Source organism: Falco cherrug, chromosome 6 (genome assembly GCF_023634085.1).
Source record: "Falco cherrug isolate bFalChe1 chromosome 6, bFalChe1.pri, whole genome shotgun sequence".
In the NCBI taxonomy this organism is placed as follows: Eukaryota; Metazoa; Chordata; class Aves; order Falconiformes; family Falconidae; genus Falco; species Falco cherrug.
This window is the reverse complement of record NC_073702.1, coordinates 87,438,100-87,458,813: the sequence shown is the minus strand read 5'-3', so window position 1 is coordinate 87,458,813 and position 20,714 is coordinate 87,438,100. Positions and strand designations below refer to the sequence as shown.

The window sequence follows — 20,714 nt, the reverse complement described above, 5'->3', positions numbered from 1 at the left end:
AGGGGCAAGGAAAACAAGAGCAAATTGCTTTCAAGTTATATATTAGCTCAAATTACAAAAAGTTTGTCCTATGAACACAATTTTTGGTCACCACTCCATGAAACTAAACCAAAAAAGTCTTAACACTTTCATGCCCCACTACCATAAGGATGTATTTGTCTTTACTGCCTGTGTTTAGCTGTGTTTTGTTAAAAAAGGGGAGGGAAAGCAAAAATTCTTTTTTTAGCAGGGAAATCAAAGCAATGCTGAAAATCTTATGCAAGTGTAATTTATGAACTACAGTAGGAGAATACAATATTTAAGTACACCTACAATTTAAAAAAGCTACTCTTTCTGCAACACTGTCAGGCAAGCACTGATTCAACATCCAGCTACGAGAAAGCTGTTAAGAGCTTCGTTGCTAGATTCTTCTTCAAAGTATGTATTATGTCAATCAAAACTGATAAATAATTTTCTCATAGCAGCCTGGTCTACAACTCAACATCAGTTTGTATGTCTTTCTGACATACAAAAAGAAGGGAAACAAGGAGGCAGAAGCAGATTGAGAAACCGTCACTAAAATGTGCATTTCTGCCTCATTTGTCCCCCCAGAAATACCAGAATTACTGAAGGCTCCTTTTCTAGCACTGATCAACAGAAGATATTCCCATCTCTTAAAATATGAATAAACTCTCAATTTAGATGTTATTAACTCAATCCCTTAATGCTTCCCCTTTCGTGTTAAGCCACATGCCTTAGAAGAGGGGTGGTTCTGAAGCTCCCGAGGCATGCCCATCACAAACCGCTTTCTCTTGAAGTACCCAACTTCCAATCCTCCCTATTGTTAATAGTTTAACCACAAAAATACAGAATTCTACTTCTACCACACAGTGACACAGGATTACTTTTTAAAGTCTCTTCTCTCTTCACCAACAGGAAGATTCTTCCTCTGTAGATCACAGAGTTAAATAAACTTCCATATTCAAACTGGCCTCTGAACTACTCCTCTGAAAATTACTTCCAAAATAAAAACTTTTATTAAACAAACTGGCTTAAATAAGCCTACCAAATACTTAAGACCAACACATGAGCTTCACAGTTTGAATCCTCAATCAAGTCATTCCACCTGCAGCAGAAGACCATCAGTAAGCTGTAAGATGGACCATGTGAGTGCCTCTCAGTTCCTGCCACCTGTTACAACACTGAATAGACTATTCAGATATCTGTAATGATAGCGGTGAGATTATTATTTGTTAATGGTAAAACTAGGGTCATCTTCAGCTAAAACCAACTTATTTAATACCCTCCTCCCTGCTAAATAGTAAGCAATGCTTAAAAATGGTCTTCTGAGGGTTTTATTGCAAAAAATATTTTGGTAGTTCTTTGCTTCAGTGATTTAGAAACACTGTTAGATCAGCTTCAGCTGGAAGAAATGCACCAGAAGCACCACCACTCAAGTAAAACAAGTTAAAATATCTGAATAGTCTAAGAAGATAGGTGCACTACATAACACTGTTTGGGTGACTCCTGTGGAATTCTGTCTTCTGTCCTACAACTATAAATCTCAAGAGCTGGATATAAACCAGAATACAGACCATACCAAGAAAACAGATTTATCTACCCTAACCCAAAACTTGTTGAATAGCATCTATCTGTGCTATTTACCTTTTCCTAGAAATTACTACTCATAGGAAAAACTTGCTACGTCAACTCTGACGGAAGTAGCCTATCAACATTACTTCTAGCATTATGTAATGGACTCATCTTATGCTCTGCCTGATCGATTATTTTAGAACTCGCTAATACCAAAGCATCCAGAACTACATTCTTTGACTCGTTAGACGTTTATGTGTTATCTTAAGCTACCTACTAGGAACACAACAATACGTTCATCTCTCTTCACTGTAACTGTCATCTCCCTGGCCCTGTAAGAACACAGAAAAAATGTTACACCAAACTGTGAAAGAGAATTGCTCTATTTAATAAAGTAAAGGTTGAAACAAGGTCTACTCTTTCATTAAAAGTCAACTCCTTCAGTGAAAAATCCACAAGGTAATGACAGTAAAAATAACTAAATTAACTGAAATGAAATGTTTGGGGTTTTGTTTTTTAATGTTTACCAGCTGTTTAGTTTTAGCTTGGTTTTCAGACTACAAGGCATCTAAGATCAGGTGTTATCAGAATCAGTGTACTGATACAGCTAGGGTGACAACTCTCCTGGTGTTGTTACTGCTTACACGAGCAAACAAACACCTTTACTGGCAGACATAACATCCAGCATAACTTTTTCCTAGCATCTGCATTTACACATTGCAACTGATCATACACAAAATCAGTCATGATTATACCATCAAAATATGCTAGGACCATTTTAGTTACAGCAGAATCAAGAAAAAGTAACTGAAGTTAATCATACATGAAAGTTCATTACAAGACACTAACACACACGGACATCATGGTTAAACAACATTTTCTTTCCTTTCATGCATGTTAGCACATCTTGTCAGGCAAGCCTTTGAGAACAAAACTTTCACAGAACCACCACCTAATGGCAGCATGAGCACAACTGTCATATGGAAGGCGATCACTGTTCATCTATATATTGACAGCAATTAGCGGTATCGCAACCACGGTGTAATTTTTAATCATAACTTTTTTCAAAGTCTCCACTTCATTAATATCTTGTTCTCAAAATACAAGCCTTCTTTTCTCAGTCTTAACATACTCCAAGCCTGCATGAAGGCATTCAGTAAACACGCTGGTTTAGTCCCCAGCTGAAACCAAAACCTGTAGACATTTCAAAGTATTTCTCCAAATGCACATTTAACAAGACATTAAAGCATACACAACTAAGACAGTAGGAGCACGGCGCATTGGTTTCTGCTATAACTTTATTTTTCAGAAGAACGACTGCAATTCCCTGCTTAAAAACAAAAGGAAACCCATTTTTGGCTCCCAGGCCCTGTGAGGTCTGACATGAAATGTGATAAACAGCTGGCCTTGTTTTTAAAGGTTTAAGAACGAAAAAGTTCAAACCACTTGTATTTCTCCGCTGTAAAACCAAAATATTGCCAGTCTTCCTGCAGCCAGGGTACTGGATAATTTAGGCTAAAATAAATGTTTATTAAAAAAGGGCGTTGATTTCTTGGCAGCGGTGAAAAGCAGGAGACACCCCTAGTGTCGACGTAAAATACTACAGGACTCCATACTGTATCTCCGGGTGAATTTTACGGCAGTAGAAGGGAAATTTAAACCATCATGATTTAAAAAGCAAAGCAACCCAAATGCACACACCTGCCCATACGGCCCTACCTTCTCCCCGCAGCCTCAAAGCCCACATCCCCATCCCATTTGAGGCGTCAGCTCTCCGAACCCGGCCCCGTTAACGTATGCATTATGTGCCCCCTCTCCCTGCCATGGGCTACGTGCATTATAGCTTTCCGGTCTGCACATGAACAGCGAAACGCCGCCGCACGGCGGGCGCGGGGGGGAGGGGGGCACCCCCCCGAGAGGGCAGAACAACCCTCGCAAGACACCGCTACCACAACGCCGGGCTCGCTCAGGGCGCCGCCGGGGAGCAGCCGAAGCGCAGGCCGGGGAGCGCGAACCCCCGGCCTGGGGAAAGGGGGCGCGCCGGGGGCGGGGGTGAGGGGAGGGGGGGCCTGAGAGCTATGCGGCGGGGGGGGGGGGGGGGGGAGGCCGGGCCCGCGAAGCGCTGCCGGGGCGGGGGCGGGGAGGCAGCGGGGCGCGGGGGGCCGAGGCGGCGGCTGTGGGCGGCGGAGGGGAAGCGGGGGGCCGTGCCGGCCCCCGGGGAGAGGCGGGGTGGCCAGCGCGGTGGCCCGGGGAGGGGGGGGGCGGGGGGGAGCCCAGCGAGGCGCTCGCCCACGGGAGGACGTGGACGGTGAGGGGCGGGAGGCGGAGGAGACGGGTCAGAGGCAGGGCAGCGGCAGCGAGGCGGGGCGGCCGCCGGTCCGGGCCGCGGGGCCGTTGCCTCGCCCCCCACCCCCGCGGCTTGGCCCGGTCTGGAATATTCCGACGGGGCGGGAGCGGGGGGCTCCGCGGGGAGAGGAAGCGAAGGAGGGTCCTCACCATGGCGGCGGGTGGGCGTTCAGGCGTCTCCCCCGCAGTTCAATCCACCGAAGCCCGGCCTCGCTGTGCCCGTTCGGCGTCGTCGCCGCCGCCGTGCCCCGGGCCCACCGCTGCCGCCGGCTCCGGCTCCCCTCACTGCGGCAGTGGCTCGCGCTGACCCGCAACGCCGCGCAGGGAACGAGGGAGGGGGCGCGAGCGGCACTAACGCTCAGCAGCGGGGGCGGGGCCTCCCACATCCGGGCACCCGCCGCGCCGAGCACCGCCCTCGCCGGGGGCGGGGCGCGGCCGTGACGTCAGGCAGCGAGGCGGGGGAGGGAAGGCAGAGGCGGGCAGGACAAAATGGCGGCCAGAGGAGATGTGGGGGCGGTTTCGATTGCTCTGCGGGGTTCCCCAAGGGTACGGGGTGGGGGAGAAGCCTTTGTGAAGGCAGAGTTGTGGGGTCTTGGCTCTGCTGCTAGGACGTCCCCTCTGTAAGGCGTTGAGTGTTATCTGTTGCCACAAGATAGGCCTGTGCTAGCTTCCTCAGGTCTCCTCCTAGGGAAAGGTTCCCTCGGGTGTTCAGGAGCTATTAGAGCAAGCAGCTGGTTGCCCTGGTTCTCCCACGTGCCCTCTGCTTAGGTTGGCCTCTCTCAACTACTTCATCAGCCGTGTTGCTGGAGTCTTTGCTGCTCTAGCTTTCTTCCACAGGTTATTTTTGCTAAAAAAAATAAAAAAATAAAAAAAACGCAGACAGGGAGAAACCTCAGCATAGGTGGGAGTGGTGCTTGCTTTCCTGATGTTCTAGTTGTTACTTCCCTCAGGGGTTTTTAACCTTACAGCTCAAGAGGCCATCCAGGCTGGAAGGTGCTCCAGCACCTAACAGATTTTAGGGTATTGTGTTTCAGTAGTGCTAATTACACAAAAGGAAAGGAATTGTGCTGTAATTAGATTATTCTTTAAATGCATTTACATGTATGTTTGTGTGCTTGGTATCCTGGATAGTTTACAAAATAAAATGACTGAAACAGTTGAATGCAAACAAAGATGAAAGATTCGGTCTTAGTAAGCCCTTTGAAGCAAGATTTAGGGCAATGCAACTGCTTGCATAAGGAAGGATGACCCTCAGGGAGTGATCTCTGTATTGTAAAGTTTTAAGTAGGCCAGATGACACCTTTGAAAATCTCTGTGAAGGGTAAAGAAAGATAGTGAGTAATGATGGGTTGATTTCACATTCCCTTTGCTGTTTTTGCCCTTCTCTCTGTGCTCGATCTGCTGAATGTGTTTATTTTGGAGCACCATGACACAGCGCATAACACTTGACAAATGAAGTGGTGATGTGAAAATAATAATTACATATAAAATACTGTTGTGTTAATACTGCCAAAGAGAAGATTCAGTTGATGTTGATGTTGTTTTTCAGGCATTTGCTATCTGGCTCACAATAGCTAGAAACTTTGCCAGGGAAATGCAAATCAATCCTGCCAAGTTCAAGGTGAATGGCAACCTCATTTGTGGGGGAAGGGAAGGCTGGATTATTACTTTAAAACCAGGTTAATTTTTTAGGACCATAGCCGAGCATGAACTTTCCAGTCTAAAATGGTAATTTCTTCTCTCTTCAGCTTCTGTAAAAGGAACTGCCTTGTCACTGTTGGCTTGTTTGTGGGAGTCTGAGCTGGTCTAAGGCTAGCAAAAATTACCTTAAGAATTCCTGGAGAAACCTGGGATCTTGAAATCAAATGCTAATGTGCAAATTCTAAGAGGAATGGGGAATCTCTTATACTCCGTGCGAAGCCTGCTCAGGAACCTAGATAAATAAAGGGAGACTGTGAAGATCAAGAACAGATTAGAAGTTTTGATCTGAAAGATAGAAGCCAAGCATGGCTATAAATGTGCAGATCTTAGAAACTGTTAATGACTGATGCAGGTTCAGTTTGGAAACTGATATTCAGCATGCCTTCACATCTGCAGAACGGGGTGAGGCTGGCCAGGAGGAAGTAAGAGTGGATTAGGGACATTGCACAGAAAAATCTGGGAAAAATAAGTAAAAAGAACATGGTGATGAGTGAAACTAAATGGTTATGAATAAAAGGTAATTTTCAACAGAAGAAAACAAACCAACCACTAATGCATAACCGTAAGCTTTGAGTTAATAGCAAATCAGAAAAAAAGGCCTTGTTGGTAAGATCCTCTGCCTGGCCTCAGTGAGAGATTATAAACTGTAAAATAGTCTGATCTAAGGAAGGAATCTCCTGGCTTTTGTTATTAACAGACACGTGTGGCTAGGACAACTCTTCTTTTTTTTGGGGTGGGGGTGGGGGGTGGGTGGGGGTTGCAGAATCTAGTTGCTAGGATGTGTGGGAATAAAACATTCCTAGATTTCACTTAAAACTTGTATTAAAACTAACTGGACTCTAGCCAAAAAATGAAATTATAATAACTTAAGATCTCAAAAAAAAAAAAAAGTTTTGATGTAAAACAGTTTTGCTGCTTACATCTCTCTCACTGCAGCCTTATCTAGCAGATGCAATTCTGGAGTAAAATGAACTAAATGAAGTTGAATATGGCTAGAATTTCTATTGCATAATGTTAATGGACTGAAATAAGCAGGAATGAGGAATACAATACCTTAATTGTTACCTTTTTAAGTTCCAAGTAGAGACAGCCAAGAACTTAGAAAATATAATTCTTACCTTGTAATGCAGTTATGTCATTGCTAGTAGTTTTGAACCTCTAGATGCAGTACAAAGATGAGCTAATTCATTGTTAATTTCTTTTTCTGTTGTGCATATGTGTTGAAGTTGCTTTTCTTTTCTGACTTCTAAAAGTTAAAAACGCAAGATGGCATGTGTTAATGTATAGATAAGAGTCTATATAAAAACATGACTTGCATTTAACACTTTGCATTATATTATCTATATTTCTGACTAGTCTTTTTGCAAATACCGGTATTTCAATTTTCTTTTTTTTTTTTTTAGAGTAAGCTTCAGACAAGTCTGTATTTTGTCAGTTTCTGGTTTTTAGTAAAGCTCATCTGCAACATAATTGCAACCATTCAAACTAGGATAAATATGTATCTTCATGTAATTGTAAGCCTGTTTAGCTACAGCTAAATAAACAGGTATGTAAACTGTACCTGTTTCGGTTCTTCAGTGTTATTAACAGTAATGACTTGGCTTACATAGTGCTTGACCTAATGCCTGGAAAACAGTTTTTGTGTTTCTGCTTATGTGTCTGGACTACAGCTGCAGTTCTTTTGATAGCACGCTTCTTTTAAACTGCTATTTGTGATGCCTTATCTGTCTTCAAGTTTTGAGTTTTTTATAATATAGCACGTCTCTTTGATCCCCCAAGCATATCTTCCTTTGACTTGCCTTGCGCTGGTCTCCATATAAACATCCCTTACTCAGAAACATAACTGGATGCAATTTGAATGAAGCATTCCCCCCCTCTGTTAACCCAAGGTGAGGGCTGCCACCTAATTAAATAATCTTCTGCCCTGACCCTTTACAGACTGTAAGCAGCTTTTCCTAGCAAAGCAGGTAGGCTCTTGGGACAGTGCAGTAAAGCTTCAGAATACATGATTTTTAAGCATGTGCATATTCTCATGGGCTCCAGTAGTGTGTTATAAAAATAAGTAAATCCTTTCACTTCTTTGATGCTCTAGAAGGAGAAAAGGAAAACCACCGTCTTTGGCTTTGAGGGAAAGTGCTTTCATCTATAGTGGGTGGGAGAAGCAGTATTTTATCAGCACAAGAGGAAGCCTTTTTAGATAGAAATTAAAACTGTCCTTTCTCAGCATCTGTGAATTGCCCTGTTAGTGCAGGTCTTGAACTCTAATGTCTGTAAAAGCGATGCACCATATTGATTACTCTCATTTCATTTGTAATAACAGGTAGGATAATAAGCAAATCTGAAGATACAATACTGAGTAGAACTGACAAATGGTTGGAAAGATAAAGCGTGCCTCATTATATCTCCTTTACACCTACATCTGTCGTTTCAGTTGAAAGAAATCAAAGGGAATCTGCCCTTATTTTCTTGCATATTTGTGAGAGTATGTATAAATTGCCAGGATTTGGGAGGAGAGGGAGATGATGCTTTTCAGATCCAGTAAGGCACAGCTGAAAGAACTGGTCAAATGAGAGGGTAGGGACACAGGAGAAGGCTTTTCACTTTACCTAGAAAACAAAGAATACGGCTCTCCTTAAGACCAGAAGAAAGCTGTGGGTCACAGAAGCCTTGTGAAGCTGTAGGTTAATAGGGTAGTTTTGGGTTAACCGTTGGTTCATTTTGCATCACTGCAGGATATTGGATTTTAAATTGCTAGAGCATGTGCAGATGTATGATTGTCTCTAGCACATGTGCTTTTACTGAGACAGTGGTTGTAAATACTTCTGATCTGTGGATCTTGCTGCCCAAGGTGGCGTGAATTAAAAGTCCTGATAGCAGGATTATTGTTTCGGGTACCCTTTTCAGCTCTTGGTGGTAATTAACAGCCCCCAGAGACTTGAAGCTAGAGACTGAAAATCACTGCATGAAACTTGGTGGGTTTTTTTTTTTAACTGGGTTATAAAGAGTGGTCTTCTGATTTCCTAACCTTACTGCCAGTTCTGGCTAGGATAAACTGGGGATAAAAATGCATTTGATATCTTTGACACTGTGCCTATAATGGCAGAAGATATCAGATAGCTCCCTACAGAACAAATATATGGAAACAATTTGCAAGAAAGATTGAGACTAAAAGGTTACATTTTTCTTGAGACTGTGCTGTTTGCATAATAATTTCATGTAGTGATCTTATTTGCCTAGCAGCTGATAAGATTTCTTGATGGCATCCAGCTGTAGCTACGCTTGGTATAATTGGCCATTTTTTCCTGAAGACTTTTGTTCTGGGGAACCTTTAAGAGCTGTGGGCTGACTGCTCAGAGACCTTGTAACAACTGAGGTAAGTGCTGCAAGCAGAAATACAGTGATTTATGGTTTTTTTTCTTCCACTGTTGTGCTTGCCTACCACTGTTTTAACGGCTTGCTGCTTTTGTTTAACTCTGCTAGAGATACACATGTGGCAGTCTGACTTGTGAAGTTCTTATCTTCCTGCAGTAACTGAGTAGGCAGTAGAGATTGGCCTGCACAAGATATTAATGAGCTATTAATGTATGTAACTTCAATCTTGTGGAAACAATTACTTGAATTATTTTAAGTTGGTACCTGTTTTATTACTGGTCACATGTTGGCTGACAGGTTCAGGTTTGGGCCAGTATAAATTCTGAAGATGATGACTGAGGTAGCAAACTAGACCTATAATTTAATAGTGAAACAGTGGAGTCTGAACTGAAACAATGCCAGAAGTTCTAGTTCTTTTTTTTTCTTGTGGTAGAGAGAAAATGAGAATTGCTTGATTGTTGATCCCCTAACAGTTTGAGCTGGGGACAAATTTTGAAAACCAGTAAGTAACCTGACTCAAAACTAATAAAAATAGATGTTGTTGTCATGTGGAGTACCTTTTAATGTATCAATATCCGTTGCAGGGAATTTAATGAATGTAGCATCAATTTTTGTGTCTGTTAACCCTTTTTGTTTTCATGTAAGAGAAAAAGAATTGCATTAACAAATGCTGTCTGTGGTGTGATATGGTAAATTGCATCCATCTTAGCTGTGCATTTTTCCATAGCTTTGATTGCTGTGCTTTCAGTACTCATGTAATCTGTTTTCATTTACAGTGCAGTCATCTGTGTGAAAAATTAAGCAGCTTGTTAGAGCTGTCAAGGAAAACATGATGCAGCATGATCAGATGTATTCATGTAAATGTTCAAGGCCCCCTCAGCTGAGGAGATGAGACCAGACTGAGGTAAGCACCATGCGTGTGTGATTCTCCACTGTGTGCCTCTGTTCCATGCAGAGACTTTCTTAGGAGTGTGTTAAAGAAAATGTATTTTGAATGAAGAAATGTAAAGTGCTGAAGCTGCTAAGTGGCAGAACCAGGCCTTGTCACTTGTATGGCCCTAATCCAAGGCTGATTTAAAACTCAGCCAAGTTAATCAGTGGGAGAATAGAGAAAAAATAGATGATCAATTTGTATACACGGGTGCTTTCAGAAACACAGGTGTTTTTTAAAAAATTAGTATATGTAAGTAGGAATTGCTTGTTCAAAAACTAGGTGTGCTTGAAGGATTGTGTGAGTTAAAGCAGGCAGAAAGAAGATCGTGATCCGAGGAGGACTTTGGAACTGAGGCAGAGACTGGAACCAAATAGATAAATCAACTGGGACAGGGTCAGGTGATGGATTTGCAGAACTGACAAGACCAAAGGAAACTTCTAAAAACTTCAGACGTTGGCTAATGATTTGATAAGTGTATATAAGCTGTGCTGTATCCCTTTGTTCTTTGCCAGTCACTGAGGTGGTGGCCCAACTCTGAGTTGTGATTGAAATAAGCCTAGTGATACCCATGGCTGTGTGAATTTTGCCTTTAACAGAGTGTATATTGAGGACAATGTGGTTTGTAGTTTCAGTTTGAGACACAGGACAGAGTGTAACCCCGTATGTCAACTAGGTCTGTTTGCCACAGGATGTGATTTTTTTTTTTTTTTTTTTTTTTTTGCCACAGGAATTCAGAAGTGCATCTAAGAATTGCAAGGAACTAATTTGATGCTAACACAGAATACAACCTGTGTGTATATAACAGGTTTTTACTACTTTAGACATGGTGAAACTGGTTTTGGTGATGCTGTTTCCTTGAAGTGCAAAGCACCTAGTCTGTCACCTGTGCCTGTCTGCCAGTGTTTGGATCACTGTTGAATACTGTTTTTTTCATACCGTGGTAGACTTTAAATATTCTGGATCTGCAGCACAGGACTAGAAAATTGCCTTAGCTCTTTGGTGGTGGGTGAAGTTTCAGTCCTGCTTTGTTGCTTTCAGTAGAAGAGTGAAATTACTCTCGCGCTGCTGGATGGGGATTCTGTTTTTTGTTCCCATAAAGCAGGTTCAAGTCCTGAATCCAAAGTGTTTGGACATCCTAGGTTTTATCCTTTCCCCTCGATGCCAGAAGGGATAGATACTGCTGCTGAATGCTTACACTTTGCACTTTTAGCATAGTATGGTCACCTAAGGAATCATAAAAGATGTAGCTTCCTGGCACCCTCCTCTTCCTTAGAGAAACAACAGTTGAAAGACTGCAACTTTTTTTTTGTGCAGAGTCAATACAGCTGCTGGGAGCTCTTGGTTTGCACAGAGGTTAAAGAATCCCTTACAGGAATTAACACTGATTAACAGCCAGTCCAGCCAAGTTGTAATCTGAAGATTTTGTGTGACTTAAATCTTTGGGCCTTCAGGTTGCAAAAGAGTGCCTAATTAAAAGGGGCACTTGCCAGGGACGAGGTGCAACTTGTTACTGTGATATGCTGTAAATCATGATGTTTCTGCTTCATACCTATTTGACAAAGTACCATTTACTTCCTGGTGTGGAATGGATTTATAACTTTAGTGGATTTAGCATTAGCTTCTCATCAATCATCCTGTCACTGAACTTCCCACAAGAAATTCTCCATAAGGAAAAAACAGAGATTTTCCTTTTCCAGAAGGACATGCAGAGTTTCCAGAGGAGATTTCAAAAGTCAGAATAAAGGCATTTGCTCATATTATCATATCAGACTTCCCCCGCTACTTCTCTTTCCCTGCAGACCAAAGGTATGCATAATGAAAGTGAAGTTCCTAAGTAAATACCATGACACTTCGGGTGAGCTAGTCATACAGTACTAGTTTTCCCCGGAAATTGTGCATTTTATTTTGCAGCCTGCTTTGCACACTGAAAACAGCTTTGAATTTTGTACTATGAAGTGCCACCACTGGAATTTTCCTACAGCCCAAACAATTTTACCACTGGATGATAATCTCCTCAGATGTGCTGTCCCTAGTTTAAGCACCACATATCATACAACAAGACATACTCCAGGCACTCCTCAATGTAGAGTCTAGTTTCAAAAGACCTGCTCCTCTAAGCCTTGTCTGTGGCAGGAAGAATAAGAGTAGTACTAGTTCTAATGCTTTTCAGCTGGTGGGGAGCTCAACAGAACATTTTGTGACATGGGTGCATATGTTTATGCATAAAAAACCAAATGGAGATTTAAGAGGACAGTATCACACAAAAAAGAATAGTACAAATTATTCGTTATCAGGGTAATACTTATGAGACTATTTGTGCTGAAAAAAATCATATCTGTGTGTAAAGAACTTCAACTTTATATCTCCTCCCATTCAGCTGGAGTTGTCACATGGCCCTTTCTATAGACATAGGGATAGCTGGTAAAACTGCAATGGAGAGTTAATGCACAGGTAGGCGAAGTACGCAAGAGTACTTCGCAATGCTGTGAGAGCTCTGTAATGCGTGTAAATCTTAGTATTAAAAAAAAGTATGGAAGCTTGTTTAGTGTTGTAATAAGCATGTTGCCTCCGACTAATGCTATAACTGCATGGATTGGAAATTGGACAAAGGTTTACTGAGATGTATACAGTTCTGCTGGACCTGTGGATGAGGCAGTGCTGCCATTCTGAGAAACCTTCTTAGTGTAGTTGCAGTCAGTGCCTTTGTCCTGTTACAGCTCGTGCCAGTTTTGGACTAGAATAAACAACGCTGTGGTGGCTCTTTGGTCAACGTAATTTGCAGTCTTCTGGCTGACTTCTACTCACAGGAGTATTTTGCTACCTTCCTGTTGCTAACCAGCAGAGCTAAAAGTGTGGGACGTGTCTGGGAAATGTTTATATTGTGGCCCCCTTGCAGATCGAAACCATTCTGAGAAACGCCCCTCGTGGCATGGTGAGGCAGCATGCTACTTACTGATTTTGGCATACGTAGCAAAGGATAAATACGGGGAATTGATGCTGTCTTGCCCTGCTGGATATGAGCTCTTCAGCTCTAGCAATACTTTGAGCAAGACCTCAGTAGCAAGCAACTGAAAGCTTTCACTCCCTGTGCCTGCATCCTGTAATCGTACCCTGGGATGAAAGGGACTAATTATGCCAGTCAGTCTTCTGCTGATCAAATACAGCAGCAGTTACTACTGGATTTAGCCTAGGGTCAGGGAAGAGAGGAGGACTGCTCTTATGGAGAAGAAGCATGTATGTAATCCTCTTGGGAGTGAACCCCTTTCTCCCTCTGTTGACCAGGACAGTCTTGACAGCATGCCAGATGTACCCACATCTGGTACAGTCAGAGAATTTGTCCAGTGTGTGTGGAGGCTTCCTTTTTTTCCTCAGACACATAAATGCAGATCTACCTTTCACATTGAACAACCTGCAGCTCTTCTTGTGTGGGCTGTTAGGTTTTTTTAAGCACTGCTGTTCTGAGTGCAATAAATAGAGCATATTTTAGATGAATTCTCCAGGGAAATAATTTTCAGCATAACCTGGTTGTCAACACTCAGAACATTTCGGCTTGGATATAGCTGAAAACTGCTTGTTGCAAGCCTTGGGAGGTCAAAGCCTTTGAAATAGTTGTGTGGAGTAAGTAATGTTTTAAAAATAAAACAAAACAAAAAAAATTCTCCTGATCTGAGAGCTGTATTGCTTTCAGAGCCTCCCAGTTCCTGCAAAGTCTGAGTGACCCTGCAGATGGACTTTTTAAAGAGGAAATGGTGCTACCTGATGAGGGCTTCTGAAGGTGCTAAAAAAGAGCTGAGAATGTCTAAAGCCATTAAAGCTTGTGGTACTAAGAAAAAAAAAAAAAAACCATCCATCACTGAAGCAATTAGAGCTGGAATCTTCTAAAGCACTTGGGATCTGTGGATAAAGCATAGAATCATATCATAGAATAGTTTGGGGTGGAAGAGACCTTAAAGATCATCTAGTTCTAACCTCCCTGCTGTGGGCAGGGACACCTACCACTAGACCAGGTTGCTCCAAGCCCGATCCAACCTGGCCTTAAACACTTGCAGGGATGGGGCATCCACAGCTGCTCTGGGCAGCCTGTGCCAGTGCCTCACCACCCTCATAGTGAAGAATTTCTTGTTTATATATACTCTAAATGTGTCCTCTTTCAATTTAAAGCCACTGCCCCTTGTCCTATCACTACCTGCCCTTGGAAAAAGTCTGGGGGCCCCAGAGCTGAACACAGCACTGCAGGTGGGGTCTCATGAGAGTGGAGTAGAGGGGCAGAATCACCCTCCTTCAACCTGCTGGCTACATTCTTTTGAAGCAGCCCAGGATGTGGTTGGCTTTCTGGGCTGTAAGCACATATTGCTGGCTCATGTTGAACTTCTCATCTGCCAACACAGTGCACACATCCTGCCAAGTCCTTCTCCTCAGGGCTACTCTCAATCCATTCTCCACCCAGCCTGTATTTGTGCTTGGAGCTGCCCCAAGCCACGTGCAGGACCTTGCACTTGGCTTTGTTGAACTTCATGAAGTTTGCATGGGCCCACTTCTCAAGCCTGTCCAGGTCCCTCTGGGTGGCATCCCTTCCCTTTAGTCTGTCAACCACACCACAGAGCTTGGTGGTGGTGGCAAACTTGCTGAGGGTGCGCTCAATCCAGTACTGACCCCTGAGGAGCACTGCTTGTCACTGGTCACCACTTGGATATCAAGCCTTTGACTGCAAGTCTTTGAGTGCAACCATCCAGCCAATTCCTTATCCACTGAAAGGTCCATCCACCAAATCTACATCCAGTTTAGAGACAAGGATGTCATTGTCATGTGGGACGGTGTCAAATGCTTTGCACAAGTTTAGGTCGATGATGTCAGCTGCTCTTCCCTGATGCAGCAATGCTGTTACCCTGTCATAGAAGGCCACCAGATTTGTCAGGTGCGATTTGCCTTTAGTGAAGCCATGTTGGCTTCACCAATCACCTCCTATTTTCCCTGTGCCTTAGCGTAGTTTCCAGGAGGATCTACTCCATGATCTTGACGGACATAGAGCTGAGACTGTGTGGCCTGCAGTTACCCAGGTCTTCCTTTTTTCCATCTTACCCCTTTTCCAGTTGGTGGGAACTTCACCAGACTGCCATGACTTCTCAAATATGATGGATAGTGGCTTAGCCACTTCATCTACCAGTTCCCTCAGGACCTGCAGATGCATCTCATCAGGTCCCATGGAGTTGTGCTCCTTCAGATTCCTTAGATGGTCTCAAACCTGATCTCCTACAGTGACTGGTTTGTCATTTTCCCAGTCCCTGCCTTTGCCTTTTGTGGCCTGAGCTGTGTGGCTGGAGCACTTGCTAGTGAAGTCTGAGGCAAAAAAATTGTTGAGTACTTCAGCATTCTCCAGTTCCCAGGTAACCAGGTCTCCCGTTTCCTTCCAGAGAAAGCCCATATTTTTCCTAGTCTTCCTTTTATCACCAGTGTACGTATAGAAGATTTTCTTGTTGCCCTTGACATCTCTGGCCAGAATTCTGTCAGGGTTTTAGGTTTCCTAACCTGATCCCTGGCTGCTCAGACAATTTCTCTGTATTCCTCCCAGCCTACCTGTCCTTGTTTCCACCCTTTGTAGGCTTCCTTATTGTGTTCAAATTTGTCCAGGAGCTCCTTGTTCATCCGGGGGGCCTCCTGGATTTTTTGCCTGACTTTGTCTTTGTTGGGGTGCATTGCTCCTGAGCTTGGAGGAGATTCTTGAATATTAACCAGCCATCTTGGGCTCCACTTCTCTTCAGGGCTTTATCCCATGGTACTCTACCAAGCACTAAATTCTTAGGAGTTCTTTAACCAAACTAAAATACAATTTAACCAGGGGCTATGCCATCATCTAATTCCTGTTAATGTGGAGTGAAATGTATATAAGAATAAAAAAAAAAAAGAAAAGAAAAAAAGAACTTGCAGTACGGTAATTCCAGGTTTGGGAATATAGCTTGTTTAATTAAGTACTAAGAATTAAGAGCTTTATTGAACAGTGTTCAATTAGGTACCTGGTTTGTATAATCGTTAAGGAAGAACTCACCTCCCCAGTGATGTCCTTCAGTTTATTGTTACTGTAGTAACATTCAGTGCACGTTTTACTGCTCAAATGGTTAATTTGTTAGTGAACATGTGCATTTATCTTCTTTTGAATATGTGGGTGTTCGTTCTGGCTGCGTTCATCCATAGATGTATGCTATAGAACGTAATGAAAGCTTAAAATACTCTGTACTTGGCATGATAGCCGCCACTTTAAGTGTTTGCTTGAGATCTCCATTCATGAGAAGCCAGCTTTGAGTCTTCTCCTGTGTATCTCATAACGATTTTGGGATAATTATATTTTGAGAGAGTTTGGGTTGGGGCTAATCTGCAGATAACTTCCAGTTAAGAGATGAAAATAGTTTCCCAGTGACTGTCTGGTTTTGCTGAGCTATGAGATTCAGCTGGAAGCATGCTGAATCACTGAGCAGACCAACGGAAGGCTGTTGCTGTGAGCAGCCCCTCTTGCCACTCCGGTAATGCTAGCATATAGGCTCTTTGGCATCCTTAATGTCTCCATGCGGTGTGTGGTCCTGTTCAGGAGCCACACCTTGGCCAATGTCTCCTAATGTGTAGTAGTGTGCTCCTGGCTGGCTGTTGTGGTGATGAAGGCCACAGAACAGGTCCAGACATTCTTATCTGCATAATGTTTAGCTTACACCCTGTTATTTCTGTTCTGGTTTATGGGATTACTAAGCACTTAAGTAGTAAGTTTACTGTAGAGTTAGGGATGCCAAACCTTGATCAGGACCACAGTGATTCTTTGCTACAGCTATTAACAAATCAGTCACTTTAACATCCATGAGGTGGGTTAGTGTTAACTCTAAAGTCTAAGACAAATTTTCTAGCGTACATGCTTTCCTGGGTATCACTTTGGGAACACCTCCACTAATATATTGCTCACACCACTGAGTTTAGAGGATTTTTTTACCACCAAATTTGTCATTCATTTGCTGTGTGACCATACGCACTAGGTATCTCAGGTGGGCGTGTAAAATTTAAGGCCCGTTCTGAAATGTCCTTTTTGAAAGGCCATAGCATGGTTAGGTGGAAGATTCAGAAATTCTTACACAAATGTGTGGTATATTTATATGTGCATTGATATTTGCGTGGTATAATCCATAATTACTTACAAAAAAGTACATGATATTCAAATATGGTAAATCCAACTTTGCTTGACACATCCAACCTATATACTTTTTTGTAGACCAAAAATGAGAAAAAAATATTAAAGGAGTCTTTTTGCCTTATAAAAGTTTCAAAGTGTTAGGTGAGGGTTTTTTATTAGCTGCAAAAATCCATATAAAAGAGAAACAGAATAGCTCACTAATACAATTTTGGGTATTAAAAGGGAGAAAAATCTTTAAAAGCTGCATATTTTCATTGTTTCAGTGCTACAATCTAAATTTGTGGTGAATCCAGTTTTTTAAGTAAAGATACTCACCTAAACTCTTTACTCTTTCATCTTTAAATGAAAACAGGATCTCTTAAGACTGTGTGCCATTAAAGTTTGAAACGAGTTTAAAATGTTAAAGGTATTAAATAAGAAAATCCACTTCAAGATGTCTTAGCTGTAACAATAAGTAATTGACCTGGCTCTCAGCACAACTGATAGCTCTAGTGTCAGTGTTTGGGGATGTCTGCTTCCATGCTATGGATTATCTGGTAACTGTAAATGAATGTTTTGTGAATGGGTTTTAAGGATAAAAAGAGATTCAGTTTGACCTAATTATCTAGTTATTGTCTTTTGCTATAACATGTTGCTGGCTGCAGCTAGAGCTAAATACTCAATTGAAACAAAGATCACTTCTGTAAATATGTAAATGTTTGTCACTTAAAAATCCTTTGATAGAAGGTGGTAAAGCTGGAAACCTTGGTGTTTGTGAAGATCTGTTTTTGATTTGGATGGTCCCTGAGGAGATATTCAGATTCTAAGCTGAGTTTCTTCCCTCAAATACCTGCGTTGTTTTCAGTAATAAATTTGCGTGCAAACTGGAGGAAGGGTTTGGCCTGTTCTTGGAGCAAGTCAAAATTACACTCTCCTTCACGATGAAATGTACATCTTCCTACTAATCTCTTGCACAGCAAGTGTTTGCCTTGGAGGAATTTACAGCCTCAATGTAAAGGATAACTAAATTTAGTCAATCATTTTTTTAGGGTTAAGATCTCACTATTCTCAGTAGGTTGTAGTGTGTGGGTAGGTGCCAGGTGCATACATATGCTCCTGCTGTGCTGTAGGAAGAGTATACGGTGTTGGTTTTGCCCTTCTTACTGGAAGTTTCCCACATATGATCTACTTGCATGAGCCTGCATGTGGTTGCTTCCTAACTCAGTTAAAATGCTATCCCTCTTAGCTTAACACTTTATGTGGTTGAAGTTTTTTCTAAAATTAATTACTCTGACAATTGACCTGGGGAGCAAATACACATGTAGTTGGCAGGCTGGGGAGAAGGGAGAAAAATTTCAGTGAAAGAAAAGAGCTTGTAATAAATGGCTGGGAGTAGAAATATCTTTACTTGCCTGCTGTCAAGTTTCTGACACCCGTAAGGTGGGTAAAGCAGGACTTTGCTATCAGAATTGAGATCAGGGCTGGAACTGGGTCAGGCTGGGAGCGTAGTGCATGTGGACAGGGAAGAGCTGGCAACAGATGGCATCGTAGTGGGAAGAATGAGGCAGCTCATCAGCTGGCAACGTTTCTGCTGCATTTTGCCAATTTGTTTTTCTTCAAGTAGGAATTCAGCATTTGGTTAAGTTTTGTCATTAGTTTTTATACTCATTGATTCTAGGAAATCATCTTGTCTAATCTGAGTTTAGTATTCCTTAAATTTAAAGCAATTTTAGATGCTACGTAATATGACTAGTGATCACGTGTTAGGACTGGATTTTCTTAATAATAATAAAAAGTCTTAAGTTATACATAAATGCTGTGGCAAAGGGTTCCTCAAAACCCTGAGCAGAATATTAATCTTTGTGGCAGATGGTTCTACTGTAATTACTGATTCATAATCTTTTGTAAAAGGAAGTAAGCTACTCATGAGTTTATGAACTAAGCATTTCAACTAAATTAGCTTGTTTATATCGGCTTACTCCTTTTACAGTAAGCTTAGAGTTAGGAAATACTGCTTGTATTTTACAAATAAAAGTGATTTAGTTAAGTGATTGCATAGAAGAAAAGGACTCATACATTCATTTTTTATTGAGTAAGTATTTCATAAGCTTAAACAATAATAAAAAATAAGGTAGTTTTATTAATCATTCCTGTTTTTCTTAAGCAAAAACCTAAAATGTATAAAAACAAGCATTAACTTAATCTCTAGGGAGTTTAGTAGTTTAGACTTCGGAAGAAATGGGATTCTCATTGACCAGTTTTTCATGTGCTTTTTAAAATTCTTGCCATAGGTTTAAATTGCCATTAACTTGAATAGTAGCAATCGTTAAGCTTTAAAATGTTAATACTTTTTTAAAATCTGTTTATTTAAAAAAATTAGTAGCTGCATGTAAGAAGGACTACTGCTTTCTTGAAGGGAGGATTTATCTAATGATATATAAACATTTATTCAATGCTCATCACCATAGTAACTGAGGTCTCAAGTCAGTGTGCTGCTTTCAGCAGGGTTGCAAACACTGTAGTGAGCCAAGGCCTGAGCTCCCGTATGAAAGCACGGTTTCGTTTTTGGTTGAGGCACAGCCAGTCCCTGCTATACCTTCTTCACCTCTTCCTTGTGCCACCGTTTGTATTCTGTGGCTGCAAGTGTGGTGGAAACAGGGAGCTAGTGTGACTGAAAAATAACCTTCCCCCAAATTAGTGTACACCAAATTGACCTTCCGATCTGGCTGACCACGTGACTGCATGAGCACTATTGAGGCACTGGGAAGAGTCAGGAATGTATGACTGTGATAAGTGTGGGGAGAAACAGCTACCAATTAAGCTGTTCACAAAGCTTCTTGTTTAGGGCCTGACAATGCCGTAGCTGAAATCGTTGGAAAACAGGTATTGGGTTGGAAATTAAACCAGGTCAAGTGAGGAAATGATCTAACCCGTATTAAACTTGAAGTAGCTTTGTGAGTTCAGCAGTATATTCCGGAGCCAAGTATACCTACTGCCTATACCAAAGTGCTGTTCTGAGAAAGGAAAATGCTAAATGGAGAGAAAACTGATGTCTCTTCTCATATGCTGACGTCTGAAAAGTGGCCATAGTATTTAATCAGAATGTTCACTTCAGGAGTTCTGTTACAATCAGCATATTGCATCTCTTTATTTTCAGTTTTATCTTCTTTTTGTCTGTACCTAGACAATTACTTTCAGAGAAGCCTCCTCTTTTTACTTCAGCTTTCTTTTTAACAGCAGCAAGGGTAGTAGCTTGCTATTTCTGTAGCCTATTTGTAAATAAATCTGACATATATTTCTTTTCTGGCTGTCTTATAAAACATTGCAATAGGATGTGTTTTATAACTATAAATCTTTACGGACTCAACTTTTAAAACATTTATCCTAAAAACAGATGAAACCTTTTACTTTTTATCTGCTACATTAACCAGGCCTTCATTTTGAGTCTTTAAAATTATGGTGCCATTCTATTTTCCAGTGCACTTTAGATCATCACTTCACAATCCAAGGTCCTGATCCTATGGAGACCTGCACATTTGTTTAATGATGCATATTTCAGCTGGTACCACTGAATTATTCCTCTTCCTGTACTGTTACCTGATTTGAAGGCAATCAGGTACTGAGGCATCTACGTTACTTCTG

The 20,714-nt window shown here is 41.8% G+C and overlaps 1 protein-coding gene and 1 long non-coding RNA gene across 4 annotated transcripts in view; one reads left to right on the top strand and one right to left on the bottom strand.

Moving 5' to 3' along the window:
* PPP3R1 (protein phosphatase 3 regulatory subunit B, alpha) overlaps positions 1–4,295 on the bottom strand; it is a 40,976-nt gene extending 36,681 nt beyond the window's left edge. For 2 of the 3 annotated variants that reach the window (XM_055713504.1, XM_055713505.1), the window contains exon 1: positions 4,069–4,268. Coding sequence is in view for 1 of the 3 variants with exons in the window: in XM_055713503.1 (XP_055569478.1) it covers positions 4,069–4,071 (3 nt within the window). In the remaining 2 variants the exon portion in view is untranslated. Of the gene's footprint in view, positions 1–4,068 lie in introns of all 3 variants that reach the window. The other variant, XM_055713503.1, reaches the window with a different exon arrangement.
* A 158-nt stretch (positions 4,296–4,453) lies between these two features.
* On the top strand, positions 4,454–11,775 carry LOC114015841 (uncharacterized). Its single transcript, XR_008732734.1, has 5 exons — positions 4,454–5,646; positions 7,023–7,165; positions 8,857–8,992; positions 9,768–9,895; positions 10,653–11,775. It is a non-coding gene; the product is annotated as an uncharacterized LOC114015841 (long non-coding RNA).
* Positions 11,776–20,714: the final 8,939 nt, after the last annotated feature.